The sequence below is a fragment of the Daldinia loculata genome (assembly GCF_022478755.1).
Source record: "Daldinia loculata strain CBS 113971 unplaced genomic scaffold F4817scaffold_1, whole genome shotgun sequence".
Classification (NCBI taxonomy): domain Eukaryota; kingdom Fungi; phylum Ascomycota; class Sordariomycetes; order Xylariales; family Hypoxylaceae; genus Daldinia; species Daldinia loculata.
The window spans coordinates 912733-931382 of record NW_026054855.1 but is presented as its reverse complement, the minus strand read 5'-3'; the positions used below and the strand labels follow the sequence as shown (position 1 = coordinate 931382).

Here is an 18650-nt window from a genome sequence, read left to right as displayed (position 1 = left end):
AGGATGGCTGTGCAGGAAGGTCGAATTTATTTCCAGAAAGAATGAAGAATAATAACCTCCGCTACACTCATGGAACTAAGTTTATTGCAATTAACTTGACTTAAACGAGTATCAGTACCTAATCTATGTCGTAGGGCGTACTACGTGTCGTTTTACCCTCCGGCAGTTTCAAAATCGGTACAAGGCCTAAGTTAAGAAGGGGGGCAAATCTTTTCAAGATACGGTGCCGGGCACTAGCTTTGTATTAAGACATTAGTAAAACCTTGAAAGATCTAAACCTATCAGTTGCCTGACTAAATTATCCAAGAGTAGCGATTAATAAATATGTCTGGAAGAATGAACAAGGAAAATTAACCCGCGATAAGGTGTCAAGTATTTAAGTGTCATATTCTTCCCAGGAGACCTTTAGGTGTTGTAGCTTTGGTTGCAAGGGCTATAACGCCGCCCACCAAGACCATTACGCCACTAAATATAGATACTTCAGAGTATCCTCCATATTTACTAATGAATACTCCATTTACTGGGGGACCTATCAAGGCCGCGATAGAGCCAAGGCTCATACCCATACCTAGGTACGTGCCTATGTCTCGGGGGTCTTTGGGGACTTCCGTAAACGCTGCCGATGCCCCTGAAATGACGGTTCCGGTGCTAAATCCGATGGCGATAGAGTATACCACCAACGCTGCGGTTGATTCTGTTTTGTTCCAGCAGAATATAACAATACTGGTTATAATTGCCCCAAATGCGAACATATTTAGTCGTCCGAATTTGTCAGCCAGTATACCCGGAATAACACGACCAAACGTGGAAGCGGCATTTATGATCGCGAGAAGGTAAGACGCGAGTGTTGGATCCATACCTCTCGAGACGGCGTACGTCGGGATGTAAAATAGTGGTACGAATGTCCCGAGAAGCATGAAGAATAGCGCAATTGTTAAGAGAATAAATCTCGTTTCTTTAAAGGCCTGCCAGACGAAGAAAGTAGTTGTCCTAGGCGGCAGACGAGATGTAATAGCCACACATGCAAACCCAAGTAGAGGAATAGTGACGAACCCAATGATTCGTACTGACCAGCCAAATCCGAGAGAAGTTCCGTTTAGCATCTTAGACAAGGCAATAGGAAAAATGACTCCGCCGAGAGATGATCCAGCAATTGCTATCCCTAAGGCCGCTGCTCGTTTCTTATTAAAGAATTGAGACAATGCTGCCATAGCCGGCAATTGAAGGAATCCCATAACAGTACCCATTAGAACACCCTGAGCAAGCATGAATTGCCAATATTCTTTGCACAAGCTCGTCATCATGATGGAAAAAACATATAGGACCATAGCTGGTCGGAGCACCTGGGTAAGATATTAGTAGGCTTGTTCATATCTTTGGAAGTTGAAGAGATATGAAGAGATACGAACCCATGCACCAAATCGATCAAATAACGGTCCGCCGATGTTTCCCGATAGGAACTGGAGAGCTGTAGCCAGAGATCCAATCCATGCCACTTTATCCGGCGATTGTCCATTTAGCTGATGTGACAAATAGTACTCCTCAAAGACCCCGAATGCATTAGAGAAGCCCATAGCCGAGAAGAAAACACAGGCAGCTCCGGCTGTGACGAGCCATGCTCGAAGCCCTCCATCAGGGGCTTCGGGAAGTTTGGAGGTCGCATTCTCTTGTACGAGCTCTACGGAAGCGATCGGATCCTTTTCCCGGCTTTCTATCTTTGAAGTAGACATTTTTGTAATAGTTCGTGTCGATACATAGTAATATGTCTCGGACTGAACGATAAAGGGGTTCTAGCGGTCCGCGAGACTTTGTTAGCTTCAATTGTGCTGCTGTGGAAAACGAAATATCCTATTCACGAGCCAGAAATGCGGCGGGATTCATCATATATAAATACAATTTATTAATTTAGGACTTCACAATTTTCTGTTCTAATTCTACCTGATGGCGAGCCGTCGTTTAGGTATACTCCAGACTGTCGATAAACCGTTTATGGTTCCATCGGGGATAAAATAAAGGCGACATGAAATCGGTGTCGGAGATCGGAGTCGGCAAATTCGTAGACCGATAAGAGTTGAAGATGAAACGATACGCTTGAGTAAATGGACTAAACTAAGATCACCTTACTCATAATAAACTTATTCACCTTCATATTTTTCATACTGATCGAAAAGGAATACCCCGGGATTCTATAGTGGTTATTATGGCCGAGACCGAACGCCGGCGGAGACGGCCACCAATGTATGTTCACTTACAAGCCCCGAGCTAGGACTTGGCGCTGACAACGACGCGACGCCTCATCGCGTACAGCTCATGTGTTCTCTGTAGAAGACGCAAGATCCGGTGTAATCGAGAGAGCCCATGCAGTAATTGTGTGCGCTCCAAAAATGCAAATTGCATCTATGAGAATCTTTTTTCTCAGCCTCAGCAGGCGACTGAGCTTCACAGCTCAATCTCACCCATCGCAGCGGTAGCGGCACCGAGTCTCACATCTAAGTCATCTCCTAGGGTAGCTAGTACAACAACTGCATCAACAGCCGCCGGTTACCAATCCTCCCAAGATATTGAGTTTTTAAAAAACAAGATTAAAGAGCTTGAAGAACGGTTATCGCAATCAAATGGGACTTCCCAGTCCCCTATCCAGACCCCGGGTTCTAATATAGAGGCCATCTCATCGCGTATTGGCGGCACGTTCTATGTTCATCATGAAGAACCCTTGGCTGGCCAGCCCCAGAATATCTCCCGTAGTGTTACGCATAAGAGCCGAATGTTCGGCCAGAGCCATTGGATTACTGGAATGGCCTTGGTATGTTTTCGTGTTGCTTACACTGTTTGATCAATAAGGGGTTTGACAATAGTTAGGTGCGAGATATATTAGACTTGATCGAACCTCATGTGCATGAAGACACATGTAAGATCACTACTCTTATGGTAAAATCTAAGTCTCTAGCAAGAACTATTAAAGCACAGCGGACCCCACATTGGCCTTCGCCATTAAAAACGGATCTGCCCCCGAAAGACATTGCCGACGAGCTTGTCGACCATTATTTTCGGACAACTGAGACTATATATCGAATACTTCACATCCCCAGTTTCAAAAGAGACTATGAAGCTCACTGGACATCACAAGCTGAACCTAATACGGCGTTCCTAGTTCAGTTGAAGTTAGTATTAGCAATCGGAGCTACCACTTACGATGAGAAATTCACTTTGCGAACATCCGCTATGCAATGGGTTTACGAAGCCCAAACTTGGATTTCCGAGCCCGGATTCAAGCATAGACTGAACCTTCAGTTTTTGCAGAACAATATTCTTCTTTTACTAGCTCGAGAATTCGTCGACGTTGGCCCGGATTTAGTATGGATCTCGGCTGGTACGCTCGTCAGGATTGCAGTGTACATGGGGTTGCATAAAGACCCTACACGCCTCCCCAAGGTATCGACTTTCACCGCAGAGATGCGCAGGAGGTTATGGAATACGATACTGGAAATATCTCTGCAGTTGAGTTTGATTTCAGGGGGTCCACCGTTTATCTCTATGGACATGTTTAACACCGAGCCCCCCAGAAACTTCGATGACGAGCAACTCGCGGTCGAGGATCCTCCACCAAAACCAGAGAGCCATTTCACTCAAACATCTATAGCTATAATCCTTCGGAAGATATTTCCAGCTCGCCTCGCTATCGTGAAGTTCTTAAACAACCACGGTTCTTCCGGTACATACAAGGAGACACTGCAATTAGATGCAGAATTAAGGGCATCCTACAAGGCCGTACTTCGAACTCTTCAAGGATACAAGTCAACCACAGGATCGCAGCCCTCGGAATTCGCGATGGATGTAGTGAGCCTCCTGATGAACCGCTACTGCTTATCCCTCCATATTCCGTTCTTCGTCCCCGCAATGGATGAGGCTGCCTATGCGTTTTCTAGAAAAGTAGTGGTCGAAACTTCGCTCAAGATTTGGCGTGGCGTATTTCCTTCGCCACTTACCCCAACCTCTCAATCATGTCATGGCACAGTTGTACCAAATCAGCACTACTTAGCTCGACTCGCAGTCTGTGCTTCGGGATTTTTCCGGATCAGCCCCCTGCAGGCGAGCGTCCTCATAGCGTCAGAGCTTATGGGTCAACTACGAGAGGAAGAAACTTTGGGACCCGGACTGGTACGGCAAGACCTTTTGTCTGTTGTTAGCGAGGCAAAAACCTGGGCCTGGAAGTGCATTGAGGCTGGCGAGACCAGCGTTAAAGGCTACTTTCTCGCAAGCCTCCACGCAGCACAGATCGAGGGGCTCATGCAAGGCCTTGAAAAAGAGGAGCTTTCGAGATTTGTAGTCAAGGAAGGGGAGAAAGCCGAAGAAATGTGCTTCCCATTGCTTGAAGAAATGCTTTCTAGCAGAAAAACCGAGGGTTCCGCTGGAGCACCTGAGCAAACTACGCCGTCTCAAATGGTAGAAGGTTGGGATTTGACTGTGAGTAAAGAACCGCCTACCGTATCTATTTTCGCCACTAAACGCCTCTGTTAGATGTCAGACGCCCTGTTCGATTTTGGGGAGACGGAACTTATAAATTGGGGCTTCGATGAAAACTACCAGGGACTGTCATTTAATTGAAAGGTTGTTCACTGTTTATGACCGCAAGCGAAAGTAATGGCTTCTGTCCACAAATTATATTCGCATGCGCAGTGTTGCAGCGTTGATTCCTAGGTAAGCACCAACATTCACGGTACGTTTGACTCATCGACTCGAGATCTATCCAGTGTTATCGGTACTAACGCATCTTCTATAATGTTTAAAGAGAGTTCGAGTACGCCCGTCACCGCCATGGCCCGTTACTAAGTCTACGAGCCAAAATAACTGCATGCGTAAGGGAAATAGGTCAGAGCTATGCCCTAGTCAAACTTTAACTAACTTTTATTAGATCAAAGCACTCGAAGACCGGACGGATAGCAGCCACTGGCCATGAGAGATATTCATATTATAATAATAATAATAGCCTTAGCCTAGGCTTTTTCTTGATGCAAGATGGGTTGTTGGAGATGTCGAAGCGATATTAAGTTCAGCTTTGATTAGGCAGAGAACCAAGGGGCAATAAAGGTGACCTCTCGGTATACTATCGAACTATAGAATCAACAGCTCGGACTATCACACGTACTTTCGGTAGACTTTGGTACTATATGATTGAGCGTCATTAATACATAACTTTAATAAATTGTTGGGGGCTCTGTGACGCCTTATACAAATAGTCCACGGGGGAAGGAGAAGGTTCCCTCGACCATAAGATCTCGGTTTTATTCACTACGCCACGTCGCCTCATCATATATCTACCTCAACATCGCTTTACCTTGGTATTTACCTACAATTCCTCTAGATTCCAAGAGCGAACGAGAACAGGCGTCTTGTTCCTCCCACCATCTCACACACACCATGCGCGTCTCAGCAGCACTCGCGACAGCCCTATTATTCGCCGTCGGCGGCGTCTCAACTCCCGTACAGCCCCTAGGCAGCACCTTAGACATAAGCGACTCGGCAGACAGCGCATATGCAGGGTACGGAGAGTTTGTATCGCTTACAGGGTATGCAGTCTCGGGCGATATTCCCCATGGCCCTACCCTCTATGAGTTTCCCTCTGTCGATCGACGCGGGTGGCCGCCGAATGATCCTATTGACCATAACAGTTACTGTAGGAGAGACCTCTCGCCCGGGACGAACCTGACAGAGGCGGAGCAGAAGCCCCTGATGGAATGCTTCGATAATATGGTCCAAGGAGGCGACTGGGTGCCGGACTGGACCCTGTGCAATCATACCCAGCGCTACTTTACGGCTTGGGGTCTCTGGTGGAAAAACCCGGGCGATTGCTATAACGCTGTAAGTGGCATTGAGAGTTTATCTTCTCCCCTTCCCCTTTCCTTCCCCTTTCGGCTTGTCTCTGTAGGCAATACTTCCTAGTCGTAAGCACGAGAGTTACTGCCCTGTCCTGAGACACATCTACACCCTACCAGAAGAAGTGATTACTGACTCCATGTTACAGTGCAAGAGGTGCTTCGTTGGCGCTGTCCTCGGCAACGCCGCCAACTGGTACTGCTTCCAGACTGCCGGGTTCATGGCTCAGTGCAACATCAGGTACATGCAGTGAAGGAGTTGTTGGGGTTATATAAGAAGACATCTAGAGCAAAGGACGTTCCTAGTCCGTCTAGTTGCTAGTGTCTACCATCTAGGCTTAAGAGTGTCTTGCGGAATACTGAGGTTGTGTCTATGTCTTTTAGGCCTACCTCGTGATGACTTCTGCGTATGGATTGGAGCGAAAGCACTGGAACTAGGTAGTTTCGCATCTTTTCGGCCTTCGAGCGCCGCGTTTTAGTATGAGAGTAAATTCAAATGTATTTATCTCCACGGATATATACTGCAGAAAACAGTAAACGCACCATATGATAATATACATATCGCATTTCGATACCTATTTGTAACTAGAAAAGTTACTACATTAGAAGCACTTCTAATAAAGTACTATCTACCAGCAGTTTTTCTAATCAAAGTGTAACCCCAAAACAGTGATTGCTTCGATTGATTGCCTGGTGATTACGCAGGATCAATATTAACATTTACACTTGTCGTTACTCACCATTGGGCAAGAATTAGGATAAACCATTACAAGGCCTTAGACAAACTCGGGTAGGCTTACGGAAAGAGGTTAAAAGTCACATAGCAATTTAGCATTACCAGGTTTTGTCGTGCCCTCAATTTATTGAGTTCTGATTCTCTTAGCATAGTGCAACGGCAATAGTTACAGTAACTTGTAGCTAACCGGGCTCCTCAGTGCATACGTCTTATTCCACCTCAACTCAACGTCAACTCAACGTTAACTCAACTACGACCAACCCAGCCAGCCTGGCAATAATGCTCAAATCCGGCGGCAGAACCTCCAAAATGGGTTAGGGTTCAGAGGGAATTATAATCTTACATTACAAATTTTCTCTCTTAAAAACTCTGCTACTATCGGGTATACCCCCTCTCAGTAACAGGCTCAGGGTCACCGAGCAAAGCAAGCAAGCCAAGCTACTCAAGGATCACAAGACGTTAGTCATACTCCCGAGAATATGTGGAGGCTAACGTGTCTTGAATAGTTGGAGTATTCATCCTTCTATTCCTCTTCCGAGTCGCTTTCCTCCTCGCTTGACTCCATGGGTCTACTGTCAACTTCACCAGGGAGAGGTTCTTGACTTCCACTACCGTGGCGCTGAAGTTGAGCTTTAAGCTCACGGAGTTGCTCAATCTTACGTTCCTGCTCATGTTTGTTCATCGGCTTATTCTTCTTGGCTTTAGGAGGCGGCGCACTGGGCTTCGATTTGGGTTCCACCTCGATTGGGCGGCTAAATTCTGGCTTCTTCTCAAGTGCAGTGCGAATGTTTGAATTGGTCCTGTTGATCAGGTCGTAGAGTCTTCGGAGGGCTTCGTCGGACAAGGCATCTATGTCTAGTTCCATCTCACCGTCATCATTCTCCTACAATAATTGTCAGTGCTGATATCACAAACAAAGCAAAACAGCCGCCAACATAATATGTAAAAGGGCAAAGATGAGTAGAGATCCAGACACTTACATTCTGACCAGTATCCTTCTTGATTATGTCAACGGCCTTTGTCAAGGTAGTACCGTCAAGCTCATTAATTCCCTCTGCGATAACTGCCTTCTCTAGCGCACCAACTGGCCGGCTCTTGGGGGCCGCCTTTTTATGACTAGTATGATTGCTAGGCGTCTTTTTGGTGGTATTGACATTTCCAGACGCTCCCTTTTTGTGACCTGTGGTAGCCAAACCACTACCCGCAGACTTTGGCTTGCTCTTGGTGCTCTTCTTCTTTGGCTTCGGTTTCTTTTCCTCATTATGGAACTTAGTTCTCTCCTCTACCAGTTTTCGTTGGAGCATCGAAACCATCGACTGCTGAATCTCAATCATAGTAAGGTCCGGCTTCTTTGATCCAAGAAGAGTGTTCAACTTGTCTTGCTCCTCATCTAAGCGAGCCTGGAGGTTACGAACCGCTTCGCTGTTTTGTTCATCCTCACCGTCTGCTTCGCTCTCGTCTTCAGAGTCGTGAGCGCTTCTCTCCGGGCTACGTGCAGATACATTTGTCGCAGACGGCAACTCCGGAGGATAGTGACGCTTCATCCACTGATCTCGTTTCGAGATTTCGGACTTGAACAGCTCCTCTAAGCGTCTTGCAAGCATGGTCACATCGTGGTGCTGACCATTGAAGAGCTCGGAATTGTGGACGATCAGTCTCATGTCCTTCTCTAGATCCTTCACCGTCTTGTAGTCGCCGTCGTAGTTTTTCTGTGTCATGGTGGTAAGGTCCATTGGTTTCTTAACGATGCTAAAGTACGTCGGGATATTCAAAGCTACAGGGTCCACTGGTGTGAGAAACCACTGGTTCAACGAGTAATGCTTCCCCTTCTTGATCTCGTCCAAAACGACTTCAAAGAAACGCTGCTCGGGTTCTAGCTTCTTGCGGCTGGCTGAACCATAGTCAAGATCGCGGTTCTTTGGAGGATGTATCGGACGTTTGGGTCTGTCACTATCTTCTCGTGTAGAATCGCGACGAATTTGGGGGATGCCATTCGGGGGAATCGCAAAGGCTGGCGCTGAAGACAAAGCAGATGCTGGCTGCGCAGCTTGTACGGCCTGTGTAGGGGTCGATTTCGGCTTGGGACTCGCAGCAGATGGACGTGACGGCTGTGATTGCGATTGTCGCCGAGGCTGGGTCGCTGCACGAGGTTCTGGATGTCGGGTTGCATGACTCTTGCCCTTCTCAAATTTGGCAGGTTCTTCCAATTTGGAAATATCTGGTAGGCGTCCGAGTATCTGATCTCTTACTACACCTGCGGCTAGGGTAATGGGATTATTTTCGCCATTGAACGTGAGAGAATTCTCGTACAATAGCTGGATATCGGCCTTCAATGCGCCATAATTAGCGTACTTGTCTTCGCGGAGCTTTGCCTCAAACAGAGAAATATCCACTGGATTCTCTATTTTGGACTTGTAGTCATCCCATAAAATTGGCCACAATCGTTCTACGGGCTGTCTAAAATTAAGGCCGTTTTTGGTCTTCTTGACACCGGCCAAGACTTGCCTTATCTGCCTATTCTGGAAAGGGGTGATGGCTTGGCTATCTTGGTCTCGATCAACACTCTTTTTTGGCTGTGATGCGGGAGGGGGCCCACTTGCGACAATTAACGAGTCAGCCGTAGGATCACTCGGATCTTCTTCTGTTCTGGCACGCTTCGCCGCTCGCTCATCGTCGGCATCTTCGTCACGCTCTCGGGAGACTTTGACTGCGGACATAGGCTGGTCGTTCATAGGTGTGTCGGGCTGAGAGGCAGTAGTGTCAGGTTGGGTACCCTTGATATCCAATTTGGCAAGACTTGCCGATGGCTGACTTAAATCCTGAGATGACGTAGGCGCCGGTGTATTATTGGAAGACTTGTCTTCTGTGCTAGTTGCGGGTTTGGTGTTCGGTTCTTCGTCGATATGCTGTTCTGAGATATCTACATCCATTGAATCTGCAGGTTTCTCGGATACTTCTTCGTTCGGTACCGAATCTCGAGTCGCAGAACTCTCCTCCGCCTTGTCAATATTCTCGGATGTTGAATTAGGGACGGCTTCTGCATCGGCTTCTGCTGCTGAAGATGAGTCCTTCACGGCCGACGCGCCATTAACATCGGGCATATCGGTGTCATCGGTGGACGGAGGGTCAGGGTGTGATTCAATTGGCGTTTGTTGGGAAAGACTGCTGTTTGTAGCAAAGGCCTTTTCATTCAGCGACTTATCTGCGCTGGTAGTTGCCGAGTCTGCCGATTCGGCATTGCCATTAACAGCAGGTTTGTCATCAGACTTAGGCTCGTCTTGACCAGATTGAGAACGCCTGTTTAAAGCACAATTTAGCATCTCGATATAATGAGCGCATAATTGTACTCACCCATTAACTACTCCCGCATCCGAGTCATTGATCGCGATTTCCTCATCTGGTGCAGAACTAGCGACCTCTTTATCCACCGGTAAGGTTTGAGGTTGCTCGGTCGCCATAATTGCCATCCAGCAACCCGAGGAGTCGAAATGGAACTGGTTTAAGGTGACGTCGATATTATGAAGCTAGATACCCGAATCTCTCGCATGAACCTAAGAATTGGGTCTAATAAAAACTCATGGTCAGATATGAATATTTAGACACGGCTTGTACGATGCGGCTTGAGAAATGGTAAACAAGGATGCAAGCAATATTGCGATTCTGCCATAAAACGGGTATCAACCGAGAGGTTAAAGTGATGCGATTGCGACTACCTAAGTAGCGGAAAAGCCGGAATGAACTTGCCTTTTAGTTTTGCGGGCGAAAAGGTTTCTGGGTAGTTACGACTGTGGCTTCTAGTTAGTGACGAAGGTGATTAGAAACGACGATTGTGCGTAATAATAGGCAAGTGCAAGGCAGTAATTTCAAATGCAAGGGATAAGCAAAAATGAGGGTAAAAGAAAATAATAGAAGTGATATTAATTTTGAGCGCCAGGGAAAATTGACGATATCGTGATGTATGTTTGCTCTGCGCCGCGATGCGCTACGCGGCCTTGCGACATGCAACAGTTATGTATGTGGGAGAGCCAGTCGCAAGGTGGCTGGCCAATGAAAACGGGGCTGGGAAAGATTGGGGGATGTCTGGGTGCAAGGATGAAGTGTTATCGGGACGATACGCCTTATATCGAGACTTATCCAAATCTGCACATCTTCTCATCGGTGTTAGGCTGTGAAACCAACTAAATTATGGACGCGCAAGTGATCAATATGGTCAGAGCGCGCCACCAGCCAATGATATTAACAGTGACTCTTTCCTAAGCACTGAGAGGATTTCTATTAAAGGTCCAGGAGCGCGCTCTTCGACTCCTCTGGATCCAAGACTGGTAGAGGAGTTGACAAACGTTGACTTGAGGCGCCGGGGTAAACGAGATGAGTTTGCTGTGTACAGTTCAAATGCAGGGTGATGTTGCAACCTTGGCGAATACCATGCAAATGATAGTAGGGATGAGGAAAGCGGTGCAGTGTAAAACGTAACATAAGGGATAGGCAGAACAAGGAATCTTTGATAAACTTACCTTCAACTTTGAAATAATCAAGGACGCGCCAGCTCGTGTCGAGTCCCGGATAAAAGGATGGCGATGGGCAAGACAAGAGAGGAACGAGTAACCCACGTAGTGATTACGATCAGATGATAGAGTAGTAAAGCGACGATGAATGAGAGTCACTCCTGCACTACTAGACGAATACTGGCAAGATGGGGCGCAATGCGCGCTGGTCGCAGGAATAAAAAAGTAGTAGAGATTTGTTTGGTACGTTGAACTGAATCAGACCAAACAAATAATAGTAATACGGCGATAACCTAGTACCGTTGATAATTAACGACGACGAGGTTCACGAAGAGCTGATAAAAAACGGAACTCGCGACGGCAGTAGGTGCGCAGGTGGTCAAAGCGGTAGTGGTCGCGATAGTGGCCGCGATAGTTACTCGATACTACCGTTTTGGGGGAAGGATTGGGAATGAATAAAAACTTAAAATATTAAACAACGAATCGACGAGCAGAGCGCACGGGGGAAAATAAGGAAAGACAGAATGGGAGGGAAAAGGTACCTCGGTACTTTCTGTCGCGTGGTGCGCGTGCAGTGGTGAGGAATGAGATCAGTTTCTCAAGATGCGAGGCGGTGTCGGTGCTCGGAATATTAGAGAGGGGGGGGTTGGGGTTGGGCAGAAATGGAAAAATAGGAGGAAGGGTTGTAAAAAAAATCTCAGGAATCAGAGGTCTCTTTTTTTCTTCGTCGCGAAAATTTCTGGTTTGGGGCCACTTTCCTATTTGTAGAACGCGCTTTCCCGGGCTGCGAAATCACGGTTCGCCATTACTGGGGAATTACGACAAGGATTATATCGAAGACAACGCCTGCCGTGCCTGTATCAAAGCATCAAATGGCAAATCATGTGGTTCAGATATCAAAATGTGGGGCGCTTTGATACAGTGAACAAGGGTGCACACTCCCAAGATTGATCAAGTACCCATCTTGATACTGCATTGTGTGTACCTAATGTACGCAGGTACACGTAGGTACTGTGGATGAATGGTGGGAAATGGTTACCTGGCATTTCTGGATTGACGGAGGAACTCGGGTCTAGGCCTTGATTGTCCGGCACTGCCTTATACTTATTTCTCGTTTCCTGGGAAGCCGGAAGGGAAGCATTGAGTTGCGACTCATTATGATCATGTTGGAGGATGTGATAAATTTTTGCTGAGTGAACGGACAGGCAAGACCCGGGTGCTCGAAGATTTGACGAGAGAAGTATTGTTTGGCGGGCTACCTAGGTACCCGATAGGAGAGCCAATCAGATTTGGAGCGCAATGATGACCTTCTGGCCACTGCCCAATCATGACGCGTAGGGCTCAGAAATCCTTGCTCGTCCGAAATGATAGAAGACACCAGTGCGTGCTCTTTATTTCGATGCTAGATTAGCCCCGGGCGTGCAACTGTAAACACAGCTTCATTGTTGATTCGTCAACAATATTCTGCTTTAGCATCACATGATCCGGGAAAACTGATGTGAGAATGTCGTTGCCAAAGATTTTCTTTGTCCGCCTCGAAGGGACACATTTTGTCTTCAAGAGATGTTTTGAAGCTCTGCGCCGCATCATAGACTCGACCGAGGTAGTTGCTTAATCTGTAGAGTTTAGAGTACTCGAAAATTGCGACATTTCGAAGTTGCACAGGTTAGTTTGAACAGAAAAGTCGCATAGTAAAGGAGAAATTGTGTAGCTTTTTAGGCTCCATCCAGTCGGAAAAGTTGGCAGGGCTTAATGGGTTTTTGAATTGAGGCGCACAGTTACACCTACCGAGTACCATTAGATCTTTTCCTGCCAGCTGGCAAATTATTGACCATTTGGCAGCGAAGTTTCAAGGCTAGCCTGGGTACCTGGATGATCCGTGCATGTCTCGGTCGCGGAAATACCAAACACCTATCATAGTAAGCCAATTCCTTATCAAGGGAAAAAAATAACGTGAAGTACCTTTCACCTCACTACCTAAATATCTATATGTATTCGCGTGCAAAGTACAAGAAATTTTTAATACTTTTGCGCTTGCCCTCTCCGACCTCAAGAGGGTGTCATCAAGTCCTAATTTGAATAAATCCTAGTTTCTCAATCTCTCTCTTCACAAAACCTCTATAATCACTCCATTTATCTCCAGGGCAAAATGTCAACCAAACGAAAACCACCGAGCAAGATTGCTCACCCGGTCGTTAAGCAGAGCGCAAAGAAGCCCCTCAAAACTACAATTAATGAGTCCGAGACAGCTGTCTCGGTTCCCGATATTTCAAAAGATGGTGGGATTACAGGCGAGAAAGTAATTGAGATTTCAAGCGACTCGGGCAGCAGCGAATACGAATTTACAGATGAGGAACAAGAAGACAACGAAACTAAACCGGAGACCAAGCTGTCTCAAGATCAATCCGTACCAAAGAAGGCGCAAAATACTGAGGACGTTGATATCGACATGCCCTCCCCAAACTTGCCAACAGATGGCGAGTCTGATCAAGAACCTGCTCAACCCACGTTTGGCGAACTTGCCCGCGCGCATGATACTATTGAAGTTCCGAACGCAATTTCTACCCAATCCAACGCCGTCGCTGCTCCAGGGCGGTCTTTAGCTCCTCCTAGCCTCTCATCTTTAGGAACCGTTTTATCACAAGCACTTCGCACTGATGATGCAGATCTCCTAGAGTCTTGTCTTCACGTCAGCGATCTCAACACAGTCCGACAAACCATTCAAAGATTAGACTCCACCCTCGCAGGAACATTGCTTACGAAGCTTGCGACTCGAATGCATAGACGTCCGGGACGAGCTGGTAGCCTAATGACCTGGGTTCAATGGACGCTAATTGTACATGGAGGCGCATTGGCAACTCAGCCGGGGTTGGCCAAGAAGCTAAGCGAGTTACACCGAGTATTAGAGGAGCGATCAAGGGGCCTTAATTCTCTTTTAGTTTTAAAGGGCAAGCTTGATCTACTAGAAGCGCAAATGGAGTTCCGTCGGATCGCACAACAAAACAGAGAAGTCGATGAAAGTGATGAAGAAGAGGCTGTCGTCTATGTGGAAGGCGAAGAAAGTGACGCAGATATGGTTAATGGGGCTATGGACTTAGATGACGACGATGGATTACCTGTCACAAACGGAGTGGTTGACGGCGACTCAGAAGACGATGAAGAATCGAGTGAGGATGAAGAGGACGAAGACAACTTGGAAGGCCAGGAAGATTTGGATGAGAACGATGTCAACCACGAAGATGTCGAATCAGATGAGGAAGATAGCGAAGCTGAAGTAGCTGAACCTCAACGACCGGCAAAACGTTCGAGGACGAGAGTAAGATGAAAGGTTCTCGCCAGGAAATGTTAAACAGACAATTTCGATTCAGTCTAAACGATACCCGTTACTCTCTAAACCACCTACCATATCCGGTATTTACGATAGTATTGCGTATCCCGTAAGAGATATTGAACATCCGTGGTATGGTTAAGCCTAGGTAGCCAAGCCTAGCCAACTTCAAGGTTGCTCGGCTTCTCTTTAGGAATTTAAGCACGTATGATAATATTGTCTGTATAATGTAGAAATACGATTCTATTAACAGGTTGGTTGTCGCCTTAGGTACTTTTAAAACCCCATGGCCGATACCTTGGATAGCTTTTACAGTTGCTTATGTCCAATTTCCGAGTCTCTACCTACATACATACATCGATAGGTACATATAGGTACCTAAATACATAAGTACATAAATCTACTTGCAGGGTCAGTTACCCACCAAAACATTTCTTACATACATGTATGTATCTACTATGTACATACCTATGTACCTATGTAGGTATCCCGTAAGCTTGAAAGGTTGTCAGCTAATTGGATGATGGACCCCTATCGATAAATTCTCAGATGTCTATCTAATCTACCAGCTTTCGACTCTTATTCATCTAATCGCGTCGTCTCCAAACCCCGAATTATTTCGCGTCAAGCTTCTTGGATTGACCTGCTTGGATTATGATATCTTGGTTTTTGAAATCATTAATGCATTTCTCGAATCATCTCGCTTCTTTTCCCGTACAACACTCGACTCCATAATGGTAGAATGCCCAATTTGTAGCAAGCAAGTCCAATCCGCCAAGATCAACGATCATATCGATTCAGGATGCCAGACTTTCCTTATTGACGCCTCGACGTCCTCGTCCTCGTCTCAGATACCTTCGGCTACCCAAACAAATGGCGCCATGTCATCGTCGCAGAAGCGACCGGCGTCCAGCTTCTTCCATACCCCTTCCGCCAAACGGCAGTCGACACCCATCAAAGCGACTACACCCTCAGCTAACGGTGTTAGCGGAACACTCGGCGGAGCGAAAACGAACGGCGGTATTAAGCGTTCCTTCGATGAAGGTCCCGGAGAAGATTCGCCTATGCAAGATGCAGGCGCCAGGACGGAGGATGTAGCACGCATTGAGACCGGTCGGGTGCTGAAAAGGACCAAGACGAATAGAGCGGCCCCTCTCGCTGAGCGCATGCGGCCACAGAACCTCGATGAAGTCTTTGGACAAGATCTTGTCGGGCCACACGGTGTTTTACGATCATTAATAGAATCCGACCGAGTACCATCCATGATATTATGGGGCGCATCTGGCACAGGCAAAACTACGATTGCGCGCTGCATAGCAAACATGGTTGGCTCCCGTTTCGTTGAGATGAACGCCACAAGCTCTGGCGTAGCGGAATGCAAAAAGATATTTAACGATGCGGCGAACGAGTTGGCCTTGACCGGAAGAAAGACGATAATATTCTGCGACGAGATACACCGCTTCTCCAAATCGCAGCAGGACGTATTTCTTAAGCCTGTTGAAGCGGGAACGATAACACTCATCGGCGCAACAACGGAGAATCCAAGCTTTAAAGTCGTCAACGCACTACTCTCGAGATGTCGAACTTTCACATTACAGAAGCTAACGACGACAGACATCCAACTCGTCTTATCACGAGCATTACAGGCCGAGGTTTCGGCTACTTCATCATCCCCCTCTCCTTTTCTTGACGAGGAACTTATGAGCTATCTTGCCAACTTTGCCGATGGTGACGCGCGGACAGCACTCAACCTACTGGAATTAGCCATGTCTCTAGCGAATAGGGACGGCATGACAAAGGAAATAATTAAAGAGTCACTTACCAAGACGCTGGTATACGATCGAGCAGGCGATCAACATTACGATACAATCTCCGCGTTCCACAAATCCGTCCGCGGTTCCGACCCAGATGCCGCATTGTACTATCTGGCCCGCATGCTCCAGTCGGGAGAGGATCCATTATTCATCGCGCGGCGAATGGTCGTGATCGCATCTGAGGACGTTGGGCTAGCAGATAACTCACTCCTTAGCCTAGCAACCTCGACATACACTGCAACACAGCAGATCGGCATGCCGGAAGCTCGCATCCCTCTAGCCCATTGCGCCGTAGCGCTCTCGCTCGCGCCCAAGAGCACACGCGCCTATAGAGGATTGAATAATGCCTTTGCGGCTCTCAAAGAACCGGGAGTGGCGTCTTTACCAGTGCCGATTCATCTACGAAACGCGCCGACGAGGCTGATGCGGGAGCTTGGATACGGAAGGGAATATAAATACAATCCCAACTACAAAGACGGCAAAGTGAAGCAAGACTATCTTCCTGATACGCTCCTTGGGCGTACGTTCTTGGAAGACCGAGATTTGGGTACCGAGATCGATCCAGACCTAATTATGGAAGACTCTTGATTTCCAGAGTATAAAACGAATTATACAACTCCTGTTCTTGCGCTTCAAGACCAGGTGCGGTCAACTTGTTTATAAAGGGATATATAGGTAGATATCAAAATCGAGGGAACGAGGACAAGCAAAATGCTATAAAGAGCGATACGAGGATAGCGGTGATAGGATATCCACCCATGTAACTACAGCGTGGTCGAATCAGGATGTATTTAGACATTTGCAGATACCCATTAAACAAAATAATGAAAACAAATAATTCCGCGCTGCGCAGCTTCTGTCTTTGTTTCTCTTCTTCTACAGATATAAATCGCTATAGCAGGTAATGCGTTCTCAAGGTCAAGATATGTCTTGCGCCAAAACTACCCGCCAAGGAAAAGCTTGGCTGTGATTGGCCAGAATGCCATGGAGATGTCCAGATTCGGCAATTCCATATATAGGAGGTAGGTAGGTAGGTAGGTTCCGGAGCTCTATGAAGCTTGATCTGACTCTCCAGAGGTAGACAATAGAGTCCCAGTTGCTCAATGCCTCCAGGGCTTATTTTGGGAAGTCTTTATAATCATGATATAGCTATTACACGGAACTATTCGCGCATGATCAAAGTCAAGAACAAGTAGGTAGAAAATATCTGAACCATTCTGGAACTAATATACCTGTTATGTAGCAATCTAGGGAGCAATTCCGTCATTCCTCATTATTTTCGTACAAGTCGTTTCACTAGTTACCCGAACCTTTACTCTTGTTTATGCCTTCTTGGGGACGTCGTAAATCATGAAATAAGCGCCATATTCTCCTTTCCCACCATATTTCGTGGCATCCTGGATCACCCTTTCGACTTCTTTGAAGCCAAGTCGCGCATAGACGCCCCGGCCAGCCTTGTAGGACATCGTAAATAAGGGGACACCGATTTTCTCGGCGTGTCTGATACCGCTCTCAACGAGTGCGCTGGCTATCCCCTTGCCTTTATTGTCAGGGTGGACAGCTAAATATTCGAGCTCTAAGCATGGGTTAGAGAGACAGTCTGGCATAGCAGATTAGCCTGGCGGTTTTGACTCACGGATATAAGTCGCCTCCGCCAGGAGACGGTCCATCACCTCGTCGTTCTTGTCGTCCATGCCATCTACTTCCTTTTTTGCATTCCACCGCGCCGATTTAGCTAGCTCTTCGAACCGGGTCCTTTCCTCGTCGCTGACATCCGGGACCTGCGCCTCGGCCCACTCCGGACTACCATCTTTCGTGGTGAGATGGGAGGATGGCAAGATCCAGCGCGCGTATCCAACGAGTTCTCCAGTAACCGGGTCCACGGCTTTCTCGTGACGCTTTTTCTCGCGGTCGGTTACGAGGGTGCGCGGATACCGTTTTGTAGCATTTTCAATCAGAAATTCCCGTGTGGTTTCCTTCGGCCATATCAAATTCCAATTTGGGTCCTCCCAGAAGGCGCTCATGTTATTACGAGCCAGTGCCGCGGCGTCGGCCACTGTGCAGCGCTCGATTTTCCAGGCTGTCATAATTGCGTGATGTTATAAAGGTAAAATTGGGATTCTTATAGTCGAAATATAATGATAGGATTGTTACGTAGACAGTAGTTCCCAAATAATGGTTTCCCCTGGATTACGATAGGTCCAATCGAGTTTAGGCAGCGACTTAAATAGAGAAGAGAAATCGGTTCTAGTCGGCATTTCCTGTTTTACGTAAGGGCGCGACGTTTATATATTAGCAAGGACTATTGGACTACCTTATTAGGAAGATGGTACGTTGTATCACTCATTCAATTGGACACATCTACGGAGCTATGGTAAGTGTTTAGGGCCCCCT

At 47.0% G+C, this 18650-nt stretch overlaps 7 protein-coding genes across 7 annotated transcripts; 4 read left to right on the top strand and 3 right to left on the bottom strand.

Moving 5' to 3' along the window:
• Nucleotides 1-225: 225 nt before the first annotated feature.
• Nucleotides 226-1912, bottom strand: F4817DRAFT_322669 (MFS general substrate transporter). Its single transcript, XM_049301430.1, has 2 exons — nucleotides 1410-1912; nucleotides 226-1343 (listed from the first exon to the last, which is right to left on the bottom strand). Exons 1-2 carry the CDS (start codon nucleotides 1728-1730, stop codon nucleotides 384-386), a joined length of 1281 nt encoding a protein of 426 aa, XP_049163989.1. The 5' UTR covers nucleotides 1731-1912; the 3' UTR covers nucleotides 226-383.
• Nucleotides 1913-2200: 288 nt separating this feature from the next.
• Nucleotides 2201-4605, top strand: F4817DRAFT_311135 (putative C6 transcription factor; the record flags this gene model as incomplete). Its single annotated transcript, XM_049299959.1, has 4 exons — nucleotides 2201-2238; nucleotides 2326-2803; nucleotides 2860-4464; nucleotides 4519-4605. The coding sequence occupies 4 exons, from the start codon at nucleotides 2201-2203 to the stop codon at nucleotides 4603-4605; spliced, it is 2208 nt and encodes a 735-aa protein (XP_049163988.1).
• Nucleotides 4606-5248: 643 nt separating this feature from the next.
• On the top strand, nucleotides 5249-6359 carry F4817DRAFT_322665 (uncharacterized protein). Its single transcript, XM_049301429.1, has 2 exons — nucleotides 5249-5859; nucleotides 6023-6359. The coding sequence occupies exons 1-2, from the start codon at nucleotides 5419-5421 to the stop codon at nucleotides 6125-6127; spliced, it is 546 nt and encodes a 181-aa protein (XP_049163987.1). The 5' UTR covers nucleotides 5249-5418; the 3' UTR covers nucleotides 6128-6359.
• A 773-nt stretch (nucleotides 6360-7132) lies between these two features.
• On the bottom strand, nucleotides 7133-10067 carry F4817DRAFT_311133 (uncharacterized protein; the record flags this gene model as incomplete). Its single annotated transcript, XM_049299958.1, has 3 exons — nucleotides 7133-7492; nucleotides 7590-9906; nucleotides 9961-10067. The coding sequence occupies 3 exons, from the start codon at nucleotides 10065-10067 to the stop codon at nucleotides 7133-7135; spliced, it is 2784 nt and encodes a 927-aa protein (XP_049163986.1).
• Nucleotides 10068-12898: 2831 nt separating this feature from the next.
• Nucleotides 12899-14846, top strand: F4817DRAFT_9107 (NUC189-domain-containing protein). The gene is made up of 2 exons (XM_049308048.1): nucleotides 12899-13033; nucleotides 13205-14846. The coding sequence occupies exon 2, from the start codon at nucleotides 13264-13266 to the stop codon at nucleotides 14437-14439; it is 1176 nt and encodes a 391-aa protein (XP_049163985.1). The 5' UTR covers nucleotides 12899-13033; nucleotides 13205-13263; the 3' UTR covers nucleotides 14440-14846.
• Nucleotides 14847-15022: 176 nt separating this feature from the next.
• On the top strand, nucleotides 15023-17106 carry F4817DRAFT_322647 (P-loop containing nucleoside triphosphate hydrolase protein). Its single transcript, XM_049301428.1, has one exon. It carries the CDS (start codon nucleotides 15177-15179, stop codon nucleotides 16842-16844), a length of 1668 nt encoding a protein of 555 aa, XP_049163984.1. The 5' UTR covers nucleotides 15023-15176; the 3' UTR covers nucleotides 16845-17106.
• A 366-nt stretch (nucleotides 17107-17472) lies between these two features.
• F4817DRAFT_322646 (acyl-CoA N-acyltransferase) lies at nucleotides 17473-18489 on the bottom strand. The gene is made up of 2 exons (XM_049301427.1): nucleotides 17893-18489; nucleotides 17473-17832 (listed from the first exon to the last, which is right to left on the bottom strand). The coding sequence occupies exons 1-2, from the start codon at nucleotides 18341-18343 to the stop codon at nucleotides 17579-17581; spliced, it is 705 nt and encodes a 234-aa protein (XP_049163983.1). The 5' UTR covers nucleotides 18344-18489; the 3' UTR covers nucleotides 17473-17578.
• Between the last annotated feature and the right edge of the window lie 161 nt (nucleotides 18490-18650).

Bases quoted from the DNA above. Each gene is read 5' to 3' on its own strand.
- F4817DRAFT_322646 (XM_049301427.1), bottom strand. From the start codon at position 18,343: ATGACAGCCTGGAAAATCGAGCGCTGCACAGTGGCCGACGCCGCGGCA. The intron at 17,833-17,892 runs GTGAGTCAAAAC...ACCCATGCTTAG, and splicing joins GGCGGAGGCGACTTATATCC to AGCTCGAATATTTAGCTGTC.
- F4817DRAFT_322665 (XM_049301429.1), top strand. From the start codon at position 5,419: ATGCGCGTCTCAGCAGCACTCGCGACAGCCCTATTATTCGCCGTCGGC. The intron at 5,860-6,022 runs GTAAGTGGCATT...TCCATGTTACAG, and splicing joins CGGGCGATTGCTATAACGCT to TGCAAGAGGTGCTTCGTTGG.
- F4817DRAFT_9107 (XM_049308048.1), top strand. From the start codon at position 13,264: ATGTCAACCAAACGAAAACCACCGAGCAAGATTGCTCACCCGGTCGTT.
- F4817DRAFT_322669 (XM_049301430.1), bottom strand. From the start codon at position 1,730: ATGTCTACTTCAAAGATAGAAAGCCGGGAAAAGGATCCGATCGCTTCC. The intron at 1,344-1,409 runs GTTCGTATCTCT...TATCTTACCCAG, and splicing joins TTGATCGATTTGGTGCATGG to GTGCTCCGACCAGCTATGGT.
- F4817DRAFT_322647 (XM_049301428.1), top strand. From the start codon at position 15,177: ATGGTAGAATGCCCAATTTGTAGCAAGCAAGTCCAATCCGCCAAGATC.